This window comes from Myodes glareolus, chromosome 9 (assembly GCF_982192425.1).
Source record: "Myodes glareolus chromosome 9, mMyoGla1.1, whole genome shotgun sequence".
Lineage (NCBI taxonomy): Eukaryota > Metazoa > Chordata > Mammalia > Rodentia > Cricetidae > Myodes > Myodes glareolus.
The window spans coordinates 25,188,019-25,210,906 of record NC_142034.1 but is presented as its reverse complement, the minus strand read 5'-3'; the positions used below and the strand labels follow the sequence as shown (position 1 = coordinate 25,210,906).

Genomic DNA, 22,888 nt, shown 5'->3' with positions numbered 1-22,888 from the left:
TCCTACACAATAAGCCACAGCAGAACTTCCTTTACCCAGCCCTGGGTATGGGGTCAAGGAAGAAGGAGAGAGTGCCTGAGGGTGCTCCCCCAGGGGCACCATGGTATCCTGGGAGTAGGGAGAAAGCACTCCAGTTCTCCGGAATAAAACTGTTCAGAGGAGGTAGGAAGGCACCCATTCCCCAGGTGAACAAATTTAAAGGGCAAGTGTGTTGCCTTGTCCTGATGACGGGGAGTAAAAAAGGCAGGCATGAGGCCTTCCTTTGAGGGACAAAGTGAGGTCCAGGGCCCACAGGGAATGCATGCATTCAGGTCCCTGCCTCTGTCAGTCTACTACTCTCTAAGACTCAGGAACCCTTCTCCTCCTAAAACACCCCTAGCAGGCTGGGAGAGCTGAGGACTTGATCATCTCTAGCCCAAACCTCCAGCAGAGATAGCAAAACTCCCACTCTGGATCCATAAGCCCCTGGCAGACAAACCCAGACTCTCCCCCAAGCAGCAGCCATAGCCGGCAGCCCCAGGCCCACCGCCCACAGAGGAGGGGGCCCCTGCAGGTGCACACCCCAGAGCAAAGCATTGTGCAAGGCAGAGGTGGGGAGGGGAGGACAGGACATGCAGTTGTCACAGAGGCAGAAGCAGCGCGCACTGACCTTGAAGCTCCAGTAGTTTGGTTGCTGATGGGAATAAGAGAAGAGACGGTTACGAGGGGGCTGACAGGGAAGTGGGGGAGGACAGGACAGAGACTCTCAGTACACAACCCTGGGTCATGGGCCTCCACCCTCTGAGGAGCAGACAGTAGGCAATGCCTGCGCCTCTCCATTCTCTCGTGAGGCTGGAACATTCTGGTTCACCAAGAATGGGCAGATTCCAGGTCTGCTGGTGGGGGAGCAGGCTAGAACGTTCCCACTGTTTCAAGTGTCTTTCTAGCCATAGTAATTGACCTCGGAAAGAGCTGCAGGTGAGGAAAAGGGCGGATGTCTATGAGACGGTCAAAGATCTGAGGGACGGCAGTGACCCAATCTGGGCTGTGGGACCAGAGAGAGGCCAGGTCAAATGCCCCAGAAAAGATGGCATTCCAGCGTGGACAGGAAAGTGAAGAGCTGGAGATGGGAGAAAGGTGTGCTGAGCAGACCTACACAGGCCTACATAGGTGCCCGGAGCAGGCAGGAGGGCTGGGAAGACACAGATGGCGGTGTGGGGTCAACAGCAGAAGCTAGAAACTGAGCAGTCTTCAATGGCGCTACAGCTACAGATCAAAGTACAGGAAACCGAGGAAAGAAATCACGAAAAGGGAATGGGACCCCAGTAGGGCTAAGGGCAGGGAGGAGATGGTGGTGGCTGGGACCAAGGCCAGGGTAGGCAGGCCTGTGTGCCAGGATGTGCAAGGATTGTGGAGAAAAGTGGACCACTGCCAGCGGCCTCTGGCACTAGGCAGTGGATGGGAGCCTGGGCAGCACTTGGAGTACAGAAACAGTGGGAAAGAACTGTAAGGGGCCCCAAGGCTTCTCCTCACTCGCAGTAACCCTGGGTTGCCCTGCCCTCCCTAGAGACCAGAAGGTCCTTCCAGATGGTTACCAACAAGGAAAGGACAGCCCCGAGGGCGGGCTGGTTCTTGGCAAAGCTGAGGGTACCCTGCTGACCGGTGCCAGCCTCAGCAGGAGGACAGAGGCAGCAGATGGCCTGGTCCCAGGGTGCTTGGCACGCGCAGACAAGATTCCCCAGGCCTCAGAGCCAATGGCAGAGGAGAGGGACCTTGAGGGTTCCTGCTGGAAAGACACCACGCTGTGGTACCCTGTGCCCCCTGGATGTGTTGGGGGCATGGAAGAGCTGAGATGGCTACAGCTGGGTACATATTTTATAGTGACAGCTCTTTAGGGTGGGGTGATGCCAGCCTGGGTCTGGAATAAAGTTCATTTGCTGCCACCCTACACACATGCCTGGTCCACAATCCCGATCTCTCTCCCAAATTACTGGCTCCAAAAGATGAAAAGTAGCCACATTTCAGGCAAGGAAAGGGGGTCAGCAAAGGTTGTGTGGACACAGGGCAGCCCTGAGGTGGCAAGGGATACCCTCGGATAGCACAGGAAGGGGCAGGGTTTAAAGACTTGAGCCACAGCTTCTGTGACCTTGGATAGAACGGGAAGCATGGAGAGAGGACTCATAGGAGACATCAGAGGCAGGCTGAGGACTCGGAAAGTTTTGTGCTGAAATTCATGTCTGCAGACCAGAAATGACAGACGGCTCTGCAGAGAAAGCCTCACGCTCCCTACCAACCCCACTATGGGCACAGGAGCATACACAGCTCCCTGCAACATGCACGTTGTTCCTGTGGTGAGCTGGTAGACTCAGACACATCCTTGGATAGACAAGGATGTCACAAACATACTAAGAACAACAAACACACCCACTAAGGTGCACAGCATTAGGGGAAGCCATGAGAAATGGCCCCAGGAACACAGAGTAACTCGAAGACATCCACACTGACCATCCGATTCAGGTTCCTCATATGTACTCCCAAGGACCCCAGCTAGCACTATGCTCAATTAAAGACATAAAGGGTGGTAAGACCAGTCACACCCCCCTCAGCACACCACAGAGCCATAGAGGCAGGGACACCCATTCACACAAATACACAAACACTAACAACAGAAATATACACAAAATAGTACACAAGGGCCAGCAAGATGGCGCAGTGAGTGAAGGTCCTTGCTGCCAAGTCTGAAGATCTGAGTTCGATATCCGGAGTCCATATGGTAGAATGAGAAAACCAACTCCCCCACGCTGTCCTCTGACTTCCATACACATATGCCATGGTAAGTGCATGTACCCCGACACACACATACTAAATAAATGTAATTTTTAAAAACCAGAGCAATGTATGAAGCACACAGAACTCAGAGAAAATGTCCTTTCTCTGCTCCTGTCTACTAGCTGGGTCAGGACACTGGTGGCACCTTTAGCCAGTATCCAATAGCTACGATGGCACTATCATCATGTGTCGGGGAGTTGGTTTCCTGAACCAAGAGTAATAAAAAGCTGTCCTATCCCTAATTCTGTCACCAGTCTCAGCACAAGGGATCGGGGTACCTGGTGCAGACGACTGAGACCCAATTGGTGTTCCTAGGAGATGGATAGGCAAGACCTGGCTAGAGCCACACTGGCCAGGCCTCACCGTGGGCTCCAAGCCTGTACAGCCCCACCAGGCAGGACCTGGAAGGCTTGGGTCACACACAGGCCCAAGGGAGATAACAGGGTGCTAGTATCAGTGTCCGGGAAAGATCATCCTAGCTCTGGGAAGGATACGGATGGGAAAGAAGCTATGCTTGTGTTTGGGGGACGTGCAGGGGCTGACGACACTGTCATCTAGCCCTCTAACTTGAAGCTCTGAGTGTCCTGCCTCCTTCCTTCATCCTCTCTTCAGATGCGGAAAAAGGATCCTTTTAGCTGGCCCCAGCAGGACCCAGGTACATGGTCTCCCAGCAACTCTCTGTTCTGGGAGGGGGAAATTGCCCCTGGGGAGATGGGCCATCATCCACCCTTCCAGGTGTTAACTCATGGGACCATCCCTGATGACAGAGTGTAGAGGCTCCTCTGCTGTACAAGAGGGACACCCCAGTCCCTTCCCTGTCCCCTTCCTAGTTGTAGATTCCTCAGCCCGTGCCCAACACAGTACCTGGTAGGTAGCAATGCCCTCAACAAATCTGTGACGATGAATAACTGCCAATCAAGCAAACCAGGCAAGGTCAGCAGGGAGCCGGTAGTTCTAAAGACTAGGCCAGGTCCCGCTCCCTCCAACTCCTGGCCCTGGCTGTTCTGAGTCTTTTTCCTGAGAATGACAGGGGTCTAAAAAACCCCTGACAGAATGACAGAGATCTGCCTGCCTCTGTGCTGGGATTAAAGGCCTGCATCCTCATGCTCAGGTGGATCTCTGGGAGTTAGAGGCCAGCCTAGTCTACCTGGAGAGTTCCAAGACAGCCAGAGCTACATAATAACAGAGAGAGAGACCCTGCCTCAAGATAAATAAATAAATATTAAAAGGCAGGGACAGAAGGGGCCCGGGGTTCCTCTTCTCTTCACTCGATAAAGCCTCACCAAAACATCTCTAAGTACAGGGAGAACAAGCTTTCCCAGAACTCAGGGACTGCGAAAGTGAGCTGAGCAGGAGAGCCACTAGCAGGACCTGCTGCTGGTAGTGAGGGCTTGCGGGAGCTGGGACAAAAACAGAAGCCAACCATCCCTCAGGACCAAGCTTTCAGCCATGGGGTAGGGGACTTCCCACAGGGAGCCCAGGAGTGGAAAAAACAGCTTTTTCCTTTCAGAGCTGAGGAGTTAACCAGGTACTCTTCACCTCTCCAGTACTTAGCCTTGGTTTCTCCCCCTAGCGGGCCCTCCTCCTTCCACTCCAGCCAACCCTGGAGGGGTGAGACGATCCCACCGGGACCTTACCTCAGTTCCTTTCCCTTTCCCTGAGCAGGCGACCTGGGGTAGGGTAGGTGTCCGCATGACCCCTCCTTGACCTCAGGCCCCAAGGGAGCATCCTCCAGAGAGGAAGGCAACCCACGACTCGCGCACCACCCAGACTGGCGCACACACCCACCTCCCAACTCCTGTGAACCCAAGTCCACGGAAACGCTAGCTCCCAGCCTAAGGCTACGCCACCGGCCACGGTGGCTGCCAGCCTGCAACCGCCACGCCGCACACGGCCCTCCCCCTAGGGGTTTGCAGCGATACCAGCGGCTCAGAGCCCTGCGGAGGCCGAGTGCGCGAGGAGGGGGTGCGTTGCGAGAGCCGCACGGCCCAGGGCGCACCCAGGGAAGGTCATGACTTTCCGCGATTGGGGGAGGGGGCGCCTGCCGCATTTGGGGGCGGGGGCCGATCCACGTGGAAGGCACCTGCTGCGGTGGGGAAAGGGAGGGGGCGTTTCTCCGAGATCGGGAACCCGCTGCAGCCGTACGCCCCGCACCCCTAGACCAGTTCTCCAAACCGTGGATCGGGACTCGATCTCCAGGTCCCCGCCCCCTCTCCCACCGAACCCTACGCGGCTACTGAGTCCCCACCGCCGCTCGCCCTTACCTGCGGCTACAGGTGCACGCGCGGAGCCTGGTCCCGCGTCGGGCGGGGGAGGGAGAACAGCCCGCTACTCCCACCCGCGCAGGCTCTCCCCTCCCCCGGCCGCCTCCGCAGCCGCCGCCGGTGCCCTTTGCTGCAGTGGGAGAGCTGCAGCCACCGAGCGGGCCCGGGCCCCGGTCGCCCCGGTAACCGCGACTCCACCTGGCGCCGCGCGTTGCGCTGCCGTGCGCATCCCCTCTCGGCCCCCTCCCGCGGCGCGGCCCCGCCGGCGCAGCCTCGCCGAAGAGAAGAGGCTGGTGGCTACGTCGCCGCGGTCACCCGATACGCCGGCCCGCCGCCCGGGACTCGGGTTGCAGCAGGAGGGAGGGAGGTTAGACAGCCTAGTGGAAGAGCGGGAGGGGGGAGGGGAGGAGCTGTGGCTTGGTCTAACCTTTGGTCCCTTCCCAGGATCCTCTTCACTGTACCCATCCCCAAAGGTCTTAGTTACCCCCACCTTCCTGGCCCTTAGCCTCCTCTTAGCCGCGCCCTTTTGCCCCTTTAATCCTTCCATGACTTAATCCCTGACTGAGTCCGGGGAGGCCTAAGATGTCTACGCTTCCTTGTTGGCCTCTGATCCCGCCTTGCTGTGTGTGATTCTGGTCCTTTGCTGGGTGTCTCTGTGCCTTAGCTTTACAAAAAAATGAAGCTCAGACTTCTCCCTGGTGGGGAGGAGTGTGATGAGCTCTATCAAGAGATGACAAGACGCTGTGCATATCGTGGAGCTCTAGGACAAAGGTCCCCTACAAACTCTCCTTCCTTCCCTCAGAGCAGAATTCCAGACAGGCAGACAGACCTGAACTTCACCACGGGGCACAACTCAGCCCACTCGAATCCAGCCTCGTTCCTGCCCTTCACCTCATCCCTATCCCTGACGCACACTCCTGAGGCACCTGAGGACCTGAGGCACCAAGGACCTGCCTGTCCATCCTGTGCCTGTCTGCAGTCCATCACCATCACGGTCCCAACCCTCGGAGTGTGGTCTCCGCCACACACTGCCACTCGGAACATCTCTCTCCCGCCTGTCATCATCCAGCCTCGATACCAGGCACGCCCCCTGCTCCCTTGTTCCCCAAATCCAGACAAAACGAGGCTGAGAGCTCAGAAGGAAGTGGCTCCATATCCTGAGAATGATGCCCAGTGTGCCACGCTGTTACTAGACATGCTCCTTCAGTCCAGATGCCCCAGCTCTAGAGGCTCACTGCATCCTCATCTGTCACAATACCCTTTCATTTCACTTTTCTCAGGAAAACCAAGCTTTGGCCTACTCTGGTGCGTGAAGAACTAGACTGGCAGCTGCTGCCCTCCTCCGACCTACACCATAACCAGCAAGTTCAAAACTCCCTGACCCCCTCCCCATGCCTGTTATTTCTCCCTTGGCAGTGCCCAGGCCTGAGCTGGGAGCATATGCTAAAATCTATCCTCCTATCAGGGAAAATGAGGCTCAGTGAGGAATGGGGAAACAGGCTCAGAAGCAATGGCTAGACCCCTAGTTCTTTTTAAAAATTATATGAAGGGTAAGAGAAAGGCACCACGCAGAACTTCCTGGTGGTCAGAAGGGGGACAGGCTCGACTCGGAACAGAAGAGTCGGGCACAGAAAGGGCAATAAGATGAGAATAATAAGAGGCTCCTAAAAGCCCAAGAACAAGAGTAGGTCCTCTTGTTTAAAGGACAGAAACAACTGTTTGTTTGTTTTTAAAGCATAACTATCCCTCAAAAGGGATAGGTTTGAGGAGGCGATGGTAAGAAATCAGTCAGGGGAGATGTGGATACGGGGCATGGAAGTTTCCTGATAATGGAGGGTTCATACATAAAAGAGAAGCGGTGCAAAATAAAAATTATCAATCTCCCCCCCTACAAAAAAAGGGTCTCCCTAAAGCCAAGCTCCGCCATGGATTTTGGAGGGAGATGGGTGGCTCACCTGGGCAGGCTGGCCAGCCCCGGAGGGGGTGGAATCGCCGTGAAGGTGGGAACAGAGGGAGCTGAGGAGGCACACAGGGTCCACGGTCCAGCCGCCGACCTGTGTGTGTGAAGCAAGGGGACACCCCATTAGGGGGAGCGGGCAGGAGCCGCTGGGATGGGACAGTGTGGGATGGATGCTCCCAGGGCAAGCCCTGGCACAGGGAAGATGGGCTCTTCACAGTGGCTGGTACTCTAACGAGGGCCCCAAGTTTATCTGCAGGTTTGTCTGTCTTTCCTCTGACAGGACAGGCTTTCGCCACTTGGTAGAATCCTGATTTCCAGTTCCCAAAGCCTCCCTGCACAATCCTTGAACATCTGCCTTCTCTCCTTCCCAAGGAGGTCGCCTCGGACCTCACAGTGATAGGATCGCTGGACGGGAGTGACCTCATTCCTGTTGTCTGTGCCATCTCTGTAAAAGTGACTTCCTTCTACCCAGGCCACCAGACTTGACTCCTCTGAGACTGTTTCCTCCTGCCCCTGGTCCTCTGGCCCCTGATACTTCTCTCTGTCAACCAATCACTCCTTCTCCAAATGTTTGCCCAGCTTCACACCATTGCTGCACCATGCTATGGTACTTTGTTCAACTAAAAGGGCCCTGGGTCCTGCCACTGAGCCTCTAAGGGGGCAGATGAGGGCAGGACTGACAAAAAGCATGAACCTGAGCATGACTGAGCTTCCATTCACTCCTGAAGTACTTGCTAATTACTTGCTAAGGGTTCACCAGCCTCCACCTACCAATGCACATAAGTGTTCCATGCTAGACTCGGTACCTCTTGAAGCTTTTCCTGCTAAACCTCCCAGAAAGGTGTGTAACTAGGGTGTCCAGTTCCTCGCCATGCCTGGTCTCCAAACCATTGAAACTGGCCGCTGCTTCTTCTTACCCCTGCCCAGACCCACCAAGACTTCTGAAGCATTGGCACCACTTGTCCTACAGCCCCATCTCTGACCATCATATACTGCTTTAACGGCCCTTTCATGCCCCACTCCCATTTCTGTCTCTGTCTTGGCTGCTCTCAGGTCTCCTGAAGCCAGTGCTTTGGAGTACGGAAATGTATGTAAGGGATCCAGCTGGCATCCTAGGAAGCCCCCTCCCAACTTCCCACCCCGCCCCTACGATTCTCACCCATTTCTGTCTCCTTCCCAGAGACTGACATCTATTTCCCTGTCAATCAAGAGTTCAATTTCAGTTTTTGAGACTGGGTTTCATGTAGCCCAGGTTGGTAGCTGAAGATGGCCTTGAACTTGATTATCTTGTCTCCCCATCTAGAGTGCTGGGATTCCAGACCTGTAGCAACCACTACAGCCAGTTTGTGCAGTGCTGGGAATCAAACCCACAGCCCCCTGCTACCAGACTGGCCCTTAGCTGTGTTCTTTTCTGTCATTCCTTTATAGTTCTAGACAACCAACAACCCTTGCCTAGTTCCCCCCCCCCCCGCCCCTCTGTCCAAACTACCCTTTCCTTCACTTCCTCCTTCCCCTGCCTCAAGTCTCCCGACTCCCAGATTCAATAACTGTACATAACAAACATAACTCTCCTGTCCTCTGCTGGCCCACCCCACTCTGGCACCACATGTCCCCCTGAACACACCCCCAGTCTCTGTACCATCCAGAAGGACTTCTGTGCCCTGCTCCAGATCGACTCAGGTTCATGTGCTTCCCCAGCACCCTGCGGATGCAGCATTCTCTTCCTCTCTTCAAACCTTAGCCCTGCTAGGCTTCATGTAGGTACTGCCTCCTCCAGGTAGCCTTCCCATAAGGCCTTGTAACTGGAATCCCTCATCCTAAGCCCCCTCCCAACTGACCAGGACCCTCACACAATGTCTAAAACTCCTCCTGATCCTCACCAACCTGAATCCTGCTCCCAGGGGGACTCTGAAGCCAGGAAAATGCAAAAGCCAGACTGAACTAGAAAGGACTTCTGAGGGACAAGCAAGGCCCCCAAAACATGACAGTTTGCCCTTGATCTCTGTGATGGGGGGGGGGGCATGTCCCTCCTCTGATCCCTAGTCACACTGAGTAGCACCTGGAAAAGGAACTGTGGCCCAACACTTCTCAGCGTGACTGAAGGACACTGGTGAGTGGACCCCTGTGTACCTTCTCCCAGAGGGGACAATGCTGGGATTCCCAGAGATGAGACACAGCAGCCATAATGGTCCCCTTGCCAATGCAGGCCTAGACATAGACTGCTAGTCCTGAGAGAAGGAATTCAGAGCAAAGCTAGTGTCTGGGTGGAGAGGGATGTGAAGGAGTCCAGGCTGGGGAAGGCTGAGAGGAGAAGCCCCACCCATGCAGGTCCTGGGCCAGAGGCAGAGGCCCAGCCCCTCCCTAAGCCTTTCTGGGCGGGGGGAGGGGAGGGCAGGAGAGAGCCAAGGCACACACAGGCTTCCAGCTCAGTCACACAGGCCAGTCTGTGTTCTCAAAGGAGGTAGTGTCCCCAGTTCTGAGTTCTCTTCAGGCTAGGACTGGGGAGGGGTTAGATCCAGCCTTCAGAAGCCCCCAAGCTGAGAGATGTGCCATAGCTAAGCATTTCAACTGTCCCACTGGGTCCAGGCCCAGCGCCCTCAGCACCAAAAGCGTCCCTTCTCTTCTTCAGAATCATTCCTTTGGCCTCCAAGACACACCTTCCAGCCCTTCTTCCAACATTCTGCCCAAACCCACGCTCCAATGTGTCAAGCAGATGGCAGGGACCTGGAGACTAAACCCCACTCCTTTCTCCCCCAGGCTCCAGGAAAGACCAAAGAGGGCCACGGCCCAGGGAACAATACTCCCCAACTCCAGGATGACAGCTCTGCCCAGCCATAAAATACTGGGTGATCACCTAGAGACCCCGGCCCCTGCTCACACTCACCTGCTCCCGCATCCTGTCCTGCTGACCTCGCAGGGCCAGGGCATGCTGGGGGTACTTGCTCTTCAGATGGTCCATGAACGCATCTCGCTTGCGGTCAGCATCCGCCTTCTGGAGCCCGCTGAGCGCCTCCAGGCTCTGGGCAGCAATCACCGTGTGCCGCCGCTCAGAGGTGTGCACCAGCCCCACATTGGAGAAGCGCCGGCCCCCGCTGCCCCCGCTGCCCCCACCCCCCAGGGTCCGGTATTCCCGAGGGTACTCGGCATCATCAGCAGACAGCATGGGAGGGCTGCTCCGCTCCGGATCTGTGAGAGGGGGAGAGGATCTAAGGTCACCAGAATGCCATGCCAAGGGGCTGCCCATCTCCCACAAGGATCCCTGTGGGGCAGGGCAGGGCCTGACTAGGGCAGAGGGGCCTTTGGGAGGGGAAGAGGGTCAGAGAGTATATGAGGTGAACCTAGAATTCCAAGTTAGGGGTAGGGAGCAGGTCCTGGATGCAGGTTGCTTGGTGGGCTTTGGAACAGGCACAGGAAGTTGATGGACATAGGGACAGGGAAAGGGGAGGGGTATTGTTGGTGTCCTGACCACTTCTTTAACTACATACTCGGTCCCCTTCCTAAAGATAGGGAAATGAGCCACACTGTGCTCTAGAACATTCTCTAAGGAGAAGCTGGAGCTAGGAGAGCCTTCCTCAAACCTGCATATCAGGGCTGTAGCCTCTGGCTGGGGGTTATCTAAGAAAGGGACCAAGGAATTATGAGGGTGGGATGAGGACAAAGGTCAGTCACAGGGCTCCTTTCCAAGGATGGAGGCCCAGAATCTGGGGCAGAGAGACTCCCTTTCCCTCCCTTCCCAGAGACAGACAGATGGACAGACAGTAAAGGCTGGGCACAGAGAAGACAGAGAGATGGACTGGGACAAACTTAAGAGAAAGCAGGCAGACAAGACAGGCCGGCTCCCCGCTCCCCTCTCTGTTCCGAGCTCTCCTCCCAACACATATGCAAGTTCTAGGCCCAGAAGTGACGCACAACGGACAAACAGAAGTGGGTGGGGGAGGCCGGGGGTTGAGGTCTCCACACTCTTAACCCCCTCCCAAGTTCCCTCAGCCTCCTTCTCCTGCCTGGCACTGCTTCCCACTACCCTTACCCCCAAGGAAAGCAGGCCCTGCCGGGTATCCACATCAGTCACGTTCCAGACAAGGAATACAGAGCTGCCTACCTGCCATGTCCCCCAGAATTTACCCCATGAGAGCCAGCGGTCTCCATACCTCCCACCCAAGCCTTACAGCCCATGGAGTGGCAACCCCTAAGCATGACCTCAGCAGGACTGGAGCGTCAGGCCCCACCAGTTAGGCTTGCATGCACACCAGCAACTGTCCCACTACAGAACGTCTGGAAGAACAGACTGGGGCAAAAGGAGATAAGGGGCTGGGTGGTCGTGGCGCACACCTTTAATCCCAGCACTCAGGAGGCAGAGGCAGGCAGATCTCTGAGTTTCGAGGCCAGCCAGGTCTACAAGAGCTAGTTCCAGGACAGGTACCAAACTCTGTCTCGACAAACAAAAAATAAAAAATTTTAAAAAAAAGGAGATAAGGTTAAGGTTGGGGATCCTGGGATTCAGCCAGGTTCACGAAAGCCACCTTCCTTCCACACAACTGTTTACCAGGACTGCTACCGGGGCCACACCAGGTACCTGACATCCAACCACAGGAGGAAAGAAGAGGCCGAGCCACATTTCAAGACTAGCTACCTCACTGCCAACACACATATGCACATGCGTGCACACACACAGAACCTCCCACCACCACCAGCATATGGACATTCCACCCACCAACACACACACAGAGGGGGTTGGGGGGAGCCACCCTAACACAGACAACACACTCTTCCAGAGTGCGGCCCTGGCATGTGTAACTGGGGTTCAAAGCTCCAGACAACCCAGCCTCTCTCATTAAACCACAAGGACAACACCTCCCATAGGTACTTAAATCATCGGCTTACAAGGGCGCCACCATTGACACGGCTCTCGACACTCCTGTCTGGTAGGTATTATTGTGGTCCCCATTTCAGAGAAACCCAATGACAAGTCTAAAGCTACAGGAGTAGCAGAGGCCTGGTGTGACCCCAATGTGACTAGGTTTGTACTGCCATACCTCCCCGGACAGATGATACTGTGTACTGAGCAGAGCAAACACTGAGCATACAACACATCAGGTAGGCGTCCATCTTTACGGTCTGGTCCCATCCCCCACAAAGCTCAGGGTCTGAGTCACCATCTCTGACCTTCCAGGCACAGGCACCCTTTATTCATCACAGTTGCTATCCTTTGTGAGGCTCCCCAAGTGAGGTCCAAACACACAGCGATGACTTTGAAGACATTATACCTATATCTATCTATACATGTGTGTCTGCATGTATATATTAATTTTGGGGGGCAGCCCATATATGGCAGTTCTGTTGTTGAACTTGTCCAAGTTGAGTTTCATGGTCTAAGTTGATAAGGAGGACTGATTAGGTCTCTTCTTCAAGAGGACACCAGATCTCATTACAGGTGGTTGTGAGCCACCATGTGGTTGCTGGGAATTGAACTCAAGACCTTTGGAAGAGCAGGCAGTGCTCTTAACCACTGAACCATGTCTCCAGCCCCACATATGACACATAGCTTATTCACTTAACTATTTTGTGTCTTGATATATAACTCAGGCTGGTCTTGAACTATGATCTTTCTGCCTCAGCTGGAGTTGAGTGTTTTATACTTTATCGATTACACTTTTGTTTTCATAAGAATTAGAAAAAAATCTGAGGGGAGGCCAAATCGCTGGTTTTATAGATCTTGTTCCTGGGGTGGTAATGAGATAAGTTCCCTCTTAAGTGTATACAGTCAAGTTCAAAGTGAAGCTGTGTTAACAGAAGCAATATTAAGTTGATACAAAGCAAACAGCTCCCTGATAACAGAAGAAACTGGGGAAGAAGTCTGCTGACTGAGTCAGGCTAGGTGGACAGAGGCCATTTTCCTGACAGCTTCAGACCCTGTGGCGAGCCAGGGTGACCAGTGAGTGAGGCCAGGTAGGATGGGGAAGCAGGCTGAGCACTCTGTAAGTGTAGACCCCAACCTCCCTCCTTCCTTCACTCTCCCTCACTGACACCTAGAGGGCCACACCCTACTGAGGACAGGAGGCAAGACCTCCACAGCTAGGGCACTGGGCACTTCTGAGTTCTCCCTCTGTCCATGTGTGCTTTGCCTGGCCTTGCTGCCAGCCCTAACTCTGGACCCAGACCACCTCTTCTCCTGCTGGCCCCCTGTGCCCCAGAGGGCTCTGGACACACATGGACTTCACTCTGTCCCCAAAAGCTCTCCTCCTCCACCCCTGCTCCCCACACCAGCCTTCCTTCCTCACTCCTAGGACGACATCAGCATTTCTGCTATGGGGGAGATGGTGCACTGGTCCAAGGCAGATGATGACCATGGGGAGCCCTAGGAGCTACCCAGTTCTCCCAGGATGGTGATGGCAGGGAGGAGGAAGGGCTGGGATTTGAACGGCTATGGAATCAGTTTGAGGACTTCGGAGGCTTTGCTCAGAGAGTGAAGTAACCCAGGACCTGATGTCCGACTGTGTATATATGGAATGTCTTTTTACAGGGCCTGGTGGAGCAGGGAGGACCAACCTGGACTGAAGAGGGAGCCAGTTCAGGAATGATCAAAGGAGAATCGTTTATATTCATTCATCCTCTTTCACTATGTCTATTCCCTTCCCCCACCCCAACAGAGTTCCAGATACCCGAAGCTGGGCTCAAACTTCCTGTGTAGCCAAGGATAGCCTCAATCCTCTCCACTTCGCTTCTGAGTGTTGGAATTACAGGAATGAGCCACCGTGCCTGATTTAAGCGGAACTGGAGACCAAGACCAGGACTTCACGCACGCTAGGCAAGCACTCTACCAACTGGGCTGCATCCCAGCACCTCGATCTTTTAGAGCCAGGGCACCTAAAGTTAGACTGTGGCCAAGTCACCTTCACTCGGGCTGAATCGGCTTCTCCCCCAATCAATCAGACATTCAGCCAAGCAGGCCCTCTCCTGATGGATGAGTCAGGGGTCACTCTGTAAACCGGGGGTGTTGACCTCAAAACCCTGCCCTACAGGGGAGAAACTGACAATGTTGGAGAAAGCGTATCGTTTCCAGTGAGAGACATTCCTGGTGGGGGATTACTGTTCTCCCCATTCTCTCTGAGCCAATCCCGCCACCAGCACAGCCTCCTAGCTGCCCTGACTCTCTCCAGACCGCACAGTTTAAGGGAAAAAAGCCAGGGTGATCGATGAGTCCAGTACGCTGGCATCAGGCTCCAGGCCCAGTGACCAAAACAATGCTACTCAGGGATCTGGCTGCGGCTAGGTGGTTAGGCGGGAGGAATATGGGAATGGAGAAGACAGCAGCAGAGGCAGGGAATTCAGCAAGTGTGGGGGAGGGGCTGGGCGTGCTAGGGGAGGGGTCTGGCACTAGAAAAGCCAGAGAGCCAAAGGAGGGGTACAGGGTCTCTCCTCTTTCTGAGGCACATATATGTAAAAGGCCAACTATAATTTTTTTCCTTCCCTTTTGGGATTTTTTTTTTTGAGACACATTCTCCACATTTATCCTGAAATTCACTGTGTAGCCCAGGTTGGCCTCAAATTCAAAGTCTTGCCTTTGCCACCTGCCCAAGTACTGGATTACAGGCATGCACAGACACCCCGAGCTCTAAGATTCTTGAATGGGAAAGTCGAGGCGACTGGGCAGATGCCAGGGATTACAAAATGGAGCATCAGGACGGAAGAAGTAGAAAAGGGCTCCATCACCTCACTCAGCTCAGCCTGGGCAAAGGGAAGGGGAAGGTGGTCCCGCTGGGGTGATGGGAAGCAGTGGGCGCCCCCCAGTGGCTGGCTGTGATAAAGAGCAGGTGCTTCATAGAAACATTGTTCAGCAGCTTCCAGACCCCTCCCCCAGCTTATTTATGGGCCCGATTTATTTTTACCCTCCACCGCATTCTTTCTCATGAGATCACTGTAGCTCATTAGAAGACTGAAGATCCCAGCATCTCAATGACATCCTCTCAAAAGTCATCACTCTCGGCCCCAACTGGCTTCTTTACCCTGGATGTCACCATCTACTCTGTCCCCTGCCTGTCGCTGGGCAGCGCTGGAACATGACATCATCTTCAGAAGAGATGTTGGGGGGGGAGAAAACGGAGGGGAGATCAGAGCTGCTGTGACGGAAAGTGACAGGAAAGGACTCTCAGACACAGCCAGCTCCTTTGGCATGGACACCAAGAGGCTAGGCAAGATTACTCTCTAGGAAGAGGGGGCTGTCACAGGTGTTCCCGATCTACGGTCTGGACAGAGGCAGGGGCCTGAAGGAAAGGGGCTGCAGCAGAAAGAGGGAGACTAGACGCTGTCAGTAGACAGCCAGTCACACCACCAGTCGGGACAATGGGGGAAGGAGACAGAGATTTCAGGAGAGGAAGAAGGCCTGCTTCGGACGCCACAGTACCCTGCTCATGAGCACACACACACACACACACACGTGTGCAGGCAACAGAGCTCCTGGTGTCCCCTCTATAGACAGAGCAAGAGGCGCCCAAGTCACCCAGGAGCAGCCCTGAGGCGCTGCCGTGGTTAATACTGCCTGACAGCTTCATTCCACGGGCACCTGCTTCAGTCTGAAAGCAGGATGCGCTTGAAGGCTAGAGGCCAGAGGGCAAAGGTCAGAGGTCAGATCTGCTTCTTAAATGTCAAGGCTCTATAAGGAAAAGCCATGCCTGCCCCTGTTTGCCCAGCGGAGGCCAATGCTGTGGCCTCTGGGTGCCCTGCCCCTCACCCTGCTTATCTGTCCGTGGGTCCTTGGAGCAGAAGCCCATCTGCCTCTGTTTTCTAGAACCAGCTTTTCCGCCCCATACCACAGCCACCAAAGTCATTTTCCAGGCAATTGCCTTTCTGTAAACATTCCTGTGTAATATCCCCCTAAATTGCTAATGCCCAGCGCCCTGTTGAGTCTCCTGTCACTCCAACAAGAGCCTCGGAGATGCGGGTGGGGAGGAAGCAAGCTTGAGAGAGGTTGAGACAAGAGCCCCCAGCCAGGGACCCCCATGCCTGCACCCTGCAACTCTCCAAGCTCTGCCAGCCCGGCTCCACTCTCTAGAAGTCAGGCCATCCTGGCAGAACCTCATCCGGGCCAGAGGGAGGACAAGGAAGAAGGAGGAGGGGGTCCCATGAGAGGGAGATCTGGGAGGGAAAGGAGCTGAAAACATGAGGGAGGTGGTTGACAATCCAGACTGTCACCACTGGGTTCCTAAGGAAGGCTGGCTTTGGCCTGGAACTGGGAAGACAGAGGGAGGGGTCGGGCAGAACTCGGCTTCCTCAAGGTGGACTCAGCTTCTGGGACTCCCGAGCCATGGACATGTGGCGGGCAAGGCAAGAGCGCATCTGCTCGTGATTCAGCCAGGGCTCCCCTACCCGACTCAGTGATCTCCAGAGCCCTGGTGGAGAGCTTCGGACCAGACTTGCCTCCTGGGAATATGAGGGCCTGGAAGGTGGGGTGAATGAGGAAGGCATATCTCTCTGGGGATAAGGGACAGGAAGGAGACTGTCACCTGTGCCCCTGTGTTCTCTTCCATTCCCAGGAAGCTGGGCATCCAGAATCAAGGGGGACAAGAGGTGAAAGAGCCCTAGGAGAAGCCAGGAGGAGAGAGGATTGGTGCTGGCCCCGCCAGTCACAACCTCACACAGGCAGAAAAACACAAACCAATTTGCGCAGATTTAAAACCCACTGAAGGCCACTTAGTTGGTTAAACGAGTTGGAATCTAATTAAAGGACCTCCTCAGGGCTGGGGAGGGACAGCTTACCTGCCTAGGAGGAGCAGTAGGGCGGGGTCTGCGCTTTCCCCAGCTCCCTGTGGAGTTTCTGTTGCTTTCCACAGGATCATTCAACCACCTCAGCTAGCTAGCTGTCTGGGTCCTCTGTCACGAGCCCAGTAGGAATAGCCCCAGTCCCCTTAGTCTGAGCACAGCATGATGCTTGCCCCCCCCCAGCCGCCCAGCCTCCTCTGGACTCCAGCATCCAGCTGAGCATCATTCCCTAGGGGCAGGGCACAGCCTGCCTCTAACATTATAGTTTCATCTACCCTATGGGATGGGGCCTCCTCAAGGCACTGAGGGCCTCTTCAGGGTGGGGGCCTTGTCTCCACCCTTAACTAAGAAGGCTTTCTTCCAGCAGGGGTGCCCTTCTACACACACTAATGGTCCTGAAGGACACCCCAGGACTGACTATCACCAGAGAGCGCTGAGCACCTGGGAAGAGCCAGTCAGTCCTGGCACACACAAGTCTACTGACTCTCCTAGACCAGCACAGGTGGGTCAACAACCCTGGTAGGCTGTGACCCCTCTCAGCTCTTACCTCCTAGACAGGGAGGCCTGAAGCCCACTGTAATGATGCCCTCCTGCTGACCCCATCGGTGTCCAAAGAAACCCCAGGGTGCTCTTACTTCAGTCAAATGTTTTTCACAGAAGGGAAATGAAGGCCTGGAGAACAAACCTGACCAATCACAAAGAGGCTAGGGGCCAAGACAGAAGCATAACACAAATCTGCTGGGTCTCCATGCCTCTTCCCAGAAGGCAGCTCCCAGGGGAGCCCCTCACCAGAGGCAGGGCTCAGGGACATAAAAGCTCACCACCAATTCAGATCATACAGCACAACAGCGCTCAGGCCTAAAGACACAGCCAGGGGTCACGGCCCAGCCTGACCCCAGGTCCCCAGGCCAGCCTGGGAGGGGTTCACATACAGAGTTCAAGGTTGTCTCACTACAACCTTACCACACATTCAGATGTTTCCAAATGAGCCACAAAATCAAAACCTCAAACACGCAGGCCTCCCTCTGGTCCCTGCTCCTCCCTCCCACACACAGCAGGCAAAGCTGTGGCATTACCCAAAAATCACTGAGTCTGCAGCTAACACAGCTCTGCTCAAACCCAGTTCTGCCAATAACTAGTTTTGCGACCTTGAGGAGGTCAGGCGTCTCTGCAGGCCTCAGTCCTCTCTAAAGCTGATCACGGACAGGTGCGGACAGGTGCTCGAGCTGTTCACAGCGCAGGACTTAGGGCCCCGGGGAGGGGGGGGGGTGAGCGGAGGCCGGTTGCTCATCCACCCCTAGCCTCACGGCCTCTCACTAGCTGTCAGATGGGGCTGTGGTTTTTTTTTTCTTCTCACTTCCAATGAAGCCTTGCCTAATTGGCGTCCCTGGAAAAGGGGAGGTGGACATGCAGGAAGGAGCAAGTCACCCTCCATCTGAAGCGGGGACTGGAAAGGCTGGAACAGCCCTGGCGTGGGCCCACAGAGAACAGTGTTAACAAGCTTCTGCCTGCATGGCATCACCGCCGCTCATGCGCCCAAGGAAGATGTCCTGTTGGCTTCACAGAGGAAAGCAGCAATGGGGGTGGGGGGAGTGAGGAGGGAAGGAAGGGAGAGTCATCAAGCCTCCCTACTTAGAGATTGCCAGAATCCCCTTTCCTCCAGCATACCTACCCGGGGCCACGGCAGGTATAAACAGAGGCACAGAGACAGCAACTACAAGGCAGAGAGAGACCCCAGTCTATTCTACACCAGGTGTTCATCTTGGGCCTCGATGCTGGACAGCAGACCTTGCTTCCCCAGACCCCTCAGTGGCCTCCTCAGGGACACCATTCCTCTGGGGATGACCCTGGCATAGTCTCAGCACCGAGCCTCAGCCGGCACTGTGAGCACACACATCCTGGGTCACCTGGTCCCCCACCCCCAGCTTCTGCCCAGCCCCAACAGCTTTGTCTCACCATCCACTGGCACTGCCAGGCAAAGGGATAAGGAGCCCTAGCCAGGCTGTGGTCAGACAGGCACCTGTGCCTGAGTCCCTAGAGAGACTGTGCGACCTCTGGGTCGGAGCAGTGCAGCTCGGCTTGGGACGCTAGCTTGAAGGCTGGCTACCTGTGTTTGTAAGCATTTTACTCAGAGAGGCAGAGACAGGACGATCGGGCATTCCAAGTCATCCCTGGATACATAAGTGTGCAAAGCCAGCCTGGGGTACATGGCACCCTATCTCAAAACACAAGCCAAAGCAACGGGGGTTGTCATGGAGGCACCAACAAGCACCCCCCCCTTTGCCTCCCCAAGTGTCTGGTCTGTTTGGAACTCGTAAAATAAACCCTCAGTTAGCCTCAAGGCTGCTAACTCTGGTGATAACCCATGAGCCAGCACCAATGCTGAGGTTGTTTCCTGGGGTCCTGCTTCTGTGCTACAGGGACTTGGCCTCTCCTGGGGGTGGGGGGTACAGGTGAGGCATGTGGTCATCCAGCTCCTATCAGCTGACATGGCCCCAGGCCTCCCCTCCAGACTAGGTTACTAGCCTCCCTTCCCCCCATTTCTATCCATAGGACACAAGACTAGTGTCCTGAGAGGTGTGGAGGAAGAGGACACAGGAGCCAGGGTTGCAAAGGGCTCAGGAAAACAAGCCTGATTACATGAGGATCATGATGCTAGGGGAAGTTCTCTCTGCTGTCTAACCTGAATCCTCCACCAGAACAGGCAGGAAGGAGGAGGCAAGCCCTTGTTTGTATCCTGGTATCTGCTAAAGACTGGGGTCTTCCTTCTGCTTACATCTACCCAGGCCCCTTGAGTAAAGAGGGTGAAACCCTGGGCTGGGGCAGGACGCATTCCTAGTACATTTGGAAGGCACTGGATTCCACCCCAGGACTACTAAAGGAAAAAATGCTGGGCCGGATGGTGAAGGCCTGCAATCCCAGCTACTCAGGAGGCTGACCCAGGAGAACCACAAGTCCTGGCCTGCCTGGGCCACAGAGAGAGTTCAAGGCCAGCCTGAGTTAACTTTAAATGCCATCTCAAACAGCAAAGCGGGCAGGCAAGGCTGGGGATATAGCTGAGCGGCAGAATGCAAAGCCCTGAGCTCCATCTTGGTACAAGAAACGGAGGGAGGGAGAGAGGGAAGGAAGAAGGGAAGAAAGGGGAAACAGGGAGGAAGGGAGGGAGGGAGGAAAGGAGAGAGGGAGGAAGGGAAGGAAAAAGGGAAGGAGGGAGAGAAGAGAAGGAGAGGTTGAAGTCAGCCAGTGGGCTTCCAGGAAAGCAGGAATGCAGCCTGGAGCAGGGCCTGTCCCTGTCTCACCTCGGGCACCACACTTCAAAGGGCATTTGCAGCTATGACTTCATCTAACTCTCAAAGGAGCCTTGTGAGGCCGCTCTCAGGCTGAGCACCGGTCAAGAGCCGAAAGCCTGGGAAGGGTGACTTAGCCCTAGACGGCACGGATGAGTGCAGGCACCTGTTCCTAGAAACAGGATTCCCGCTCTCCTTCCCCAGAACCCTCTACTACTGAGCCCCAAGTCCCCATCTGTTCCCACCATCCTCTGACTAGAGGTCTGGTTTCCAGGGCTGGAGCAAGGGAGGGGCTTAAGAGGACAGACAGGAAGACAGCAGCCTGCCGATGGGCTGAGCAAGTGAGGAGGAGCACTTCTGAGGCCCCTCTTTTCAACCTGATAGACTCGGAGCCCTCCCCCATCAGACCCCAGGCTGTGACAGAGACAGTCTTCCCTGCGCACCAGCCCTGCAGCCAGAGTCTGGATGCCTCCAGGAATGGAGGCCTCACTAGAGCAAAGGTGTCCATCATCACGTGGGCTCCTCCTCCTGAAAGTAAGGTGCAAGGAGAGCCCAGACTCTCACAGGGCCCAGGAAAAGGTTATGACCTCTCCTTTTGCGGGTGAGGGAGGCTGCTACACCAATATCTTCCTTGTTGGGACAGGTCCTCCTCCCTGGATGGTCTGGCTTCCAGTGGCCTTGATAGAGCAATGCCCCTGGTGTCACTATCCTTCCCAGCTGCTGTCCTTCCGAACTGTTCTAGGGTCCACACAAGGTCTTAGGAATGTACCAGGTGATCTCCTTCTGCCCACACTATAAAAACACTCGCCCCCTGAGGCTGCCCAGGACAGAAGCAGTCCAGCTAGGTGTCCAGTGCTTTACCTCCCTGCTGCTCCCTCTGGAGTATCACACTGCCTCATCTTGAGCTTCAGATGCCCCTCACTCCTCCCTGCGTGTTCCTCCCAGCCAGCCATCTGCCTCAGGGCTCGGCCTGGTGGTCATGTGCAGGGGCCCCCAGCTCTGAACTCCACTGTTCCTCACAGCCCAACATGGTGGAGCCAAGGTGCACACAGCATGTATTCCGTCTGCCTGTGGGTCTCTGGTTAGTGGCCTGGGACCCCAGTAACCCCGGACAGATGCCCAGTCACCTTGGGGCGTGGGAAACCACAAACAACTGGACATCTGATGGACATGAACTACACAGCGCTTCCTCCTTCTGGCCCATTTCCCTCTCTGGGTGCTGCGCCTGTCCTGCTGCCCAGGACCCCAGGGCTCCCAGGGCTCGGCTCCCTGCCCCCAGCCACTTCCCGCACCGTGCCCGCATCTGATGCCCGTGCTCGCATCTGATGCCCATGCTCACGCGGTGGCTAATTCTGGCGTCTCATCAGACGGTAATTATGGGGGAATGTGCAGCACTGTCATCGCGGCGCTCGGCACCTGTCACCACTCCGCCATCATGGGCTGCTGGGATGGGACAGAAGCAGAGGGGGAGGGAGGTCTGGAGAGGGGCCCTTGCCTGCCCACAGGTCCCTGGGGTGGTCACCCTGTTGTTCAGGCATCCTGGCCTGGCAAAGGTCACAGAAGGAGTCTGCACATACCCTGTTCCATACGTCCTGGCACCTCCAAACTGCCTGGCACACAACAGGCGTGTGCTGACCGTGGACATGATCATGTGGACACCAGATACAGTCCCTGAAGAGGAGCCACAGAAGACCTAGTGTATACAGAAAGCCAGGCCTGGCACAAGTGGGAACACCTCAGTCAGGACACAGTAAAGATGTGGCCGAGGAATGAGGATGAGAGAGGGGAACCTCACAGTGGGTTCTCAGGAGCCAGGACTAACAAGAAATGCCTCTTGCATTCTAGTGAGTGGATGGCTCTCCTACTGCCCCAACAACAAGAGGGATGGAGGCTAGACTCAAGGCAGGCTTTGGGAGGAAGGCAGGGTGGTGAGAGGAGGCAGGGTTGGAACTTGGGTCATCTGTCTGATCCTGGGCATGTTGCATGATTTCCTGTCGTATCTGCTTTGTCTCCCCACAAAAGACAGCATCTTCAGCACTACTCTGGGGACAGCAGAATAGGAAGTAAACTACGGGACTATCATAGCAAAGACCTTAAGCCAACTCATCTCTCACAATGTCCCCAAAACCACCACCACCATAAGCTAATGGCCTCACCGCACCAGCCATACCGTGGGTAATTGCACCCCACATCCCACTGCCTTACCCTCAGAGCCCCTGAAACACACAGAACTACCTGAAAACAGCAAAATAGGCACTGAGCCCTCCCTGGGTGCCCTGGCTCCCACCCAACAGCAATTCAAACAATGCCCACATCCATTCCAAAATCCATCCACATCTTCCATTCAGAACAAGGCAAGACGGAGGCTGCCACATCTTTCCATGAATGCAGAAAGTAGGCTCAGGAAGTAGTGAACCCCCTCCATCACTGGGGGCATTCCAAAAGCAGACAGGCAGAAAAGAAGGCCTTGGCCCCTCTGCCGGAGCAGGCCTCCTCCCACAGGCCCCCTGAGATCTACCTGTCAGGGGTCTAGGGAGGACCAGGCCTTCTCAGGAGGGCATGCCGGCTCCTCCCCACCTTCTCGGGTAGGAGCTGAGGCTGGGGAGGGCAGAAGCATGGCTGCTCTTTTAGGAAAACGGTAATTTTAATTAAGAGGCAGACAAACGAGCGCTCCGCAGATTGTCTCAGAGCAAAGTTATTAAAAAGCCATCAAGGCGGTAGAGGCAGTCACAGCGGAGAGGAGCGCCGCCTCCCCCCAACACCCCATGTCTGCCTGGTTGGGGATGCGGGGTAGAGGACACAGAGTCACAGAC

General features: G+C 55.3%; 1 protein-coding gene across 15 annotated transcripts in view; it reads right to left on the bottom strand.

Annotated features, from left to right (window-relative positions):
- Srcin1 (SRC kinase signaling inhibitor 1) overlaps positions 1-22,888 on the bottom strand; it is a 63,856-nt gene that overhangs the window by 31,612 nt on the left and 9,356 nt on the right. For 10 of the 15 annotated variants that reach the window (XM_085695725.2, XM_048450871.3, XM_048450869.3 and 7 more), the window contains 3 exons: positions 9,917-10,218; positions 7,028-7,126; positions 650-673 (listed from right to left, as the gene is read on the bottom strand). In XM_085695725.2, coding sequence (XP_085551851.2) covers positions 650-673; positions 7,028-7,126; positions 9,917-10,195 — 402 coding nt within the window. In that variant the 5' untranslated portion in view covers positions 10,196-10,218. Of the gene's footprint in view, positions 1-649; positions 674-5,072; positions 5,193-7,027; positions 7,127-9,916; positions 10,219-22,888 lie in introns of those variants that run through there. The other 5 variants (XM_048450872.3, XM_048450880.3, XM_048450882.3 and 2 more) reach the window with 3 other exon arrangements.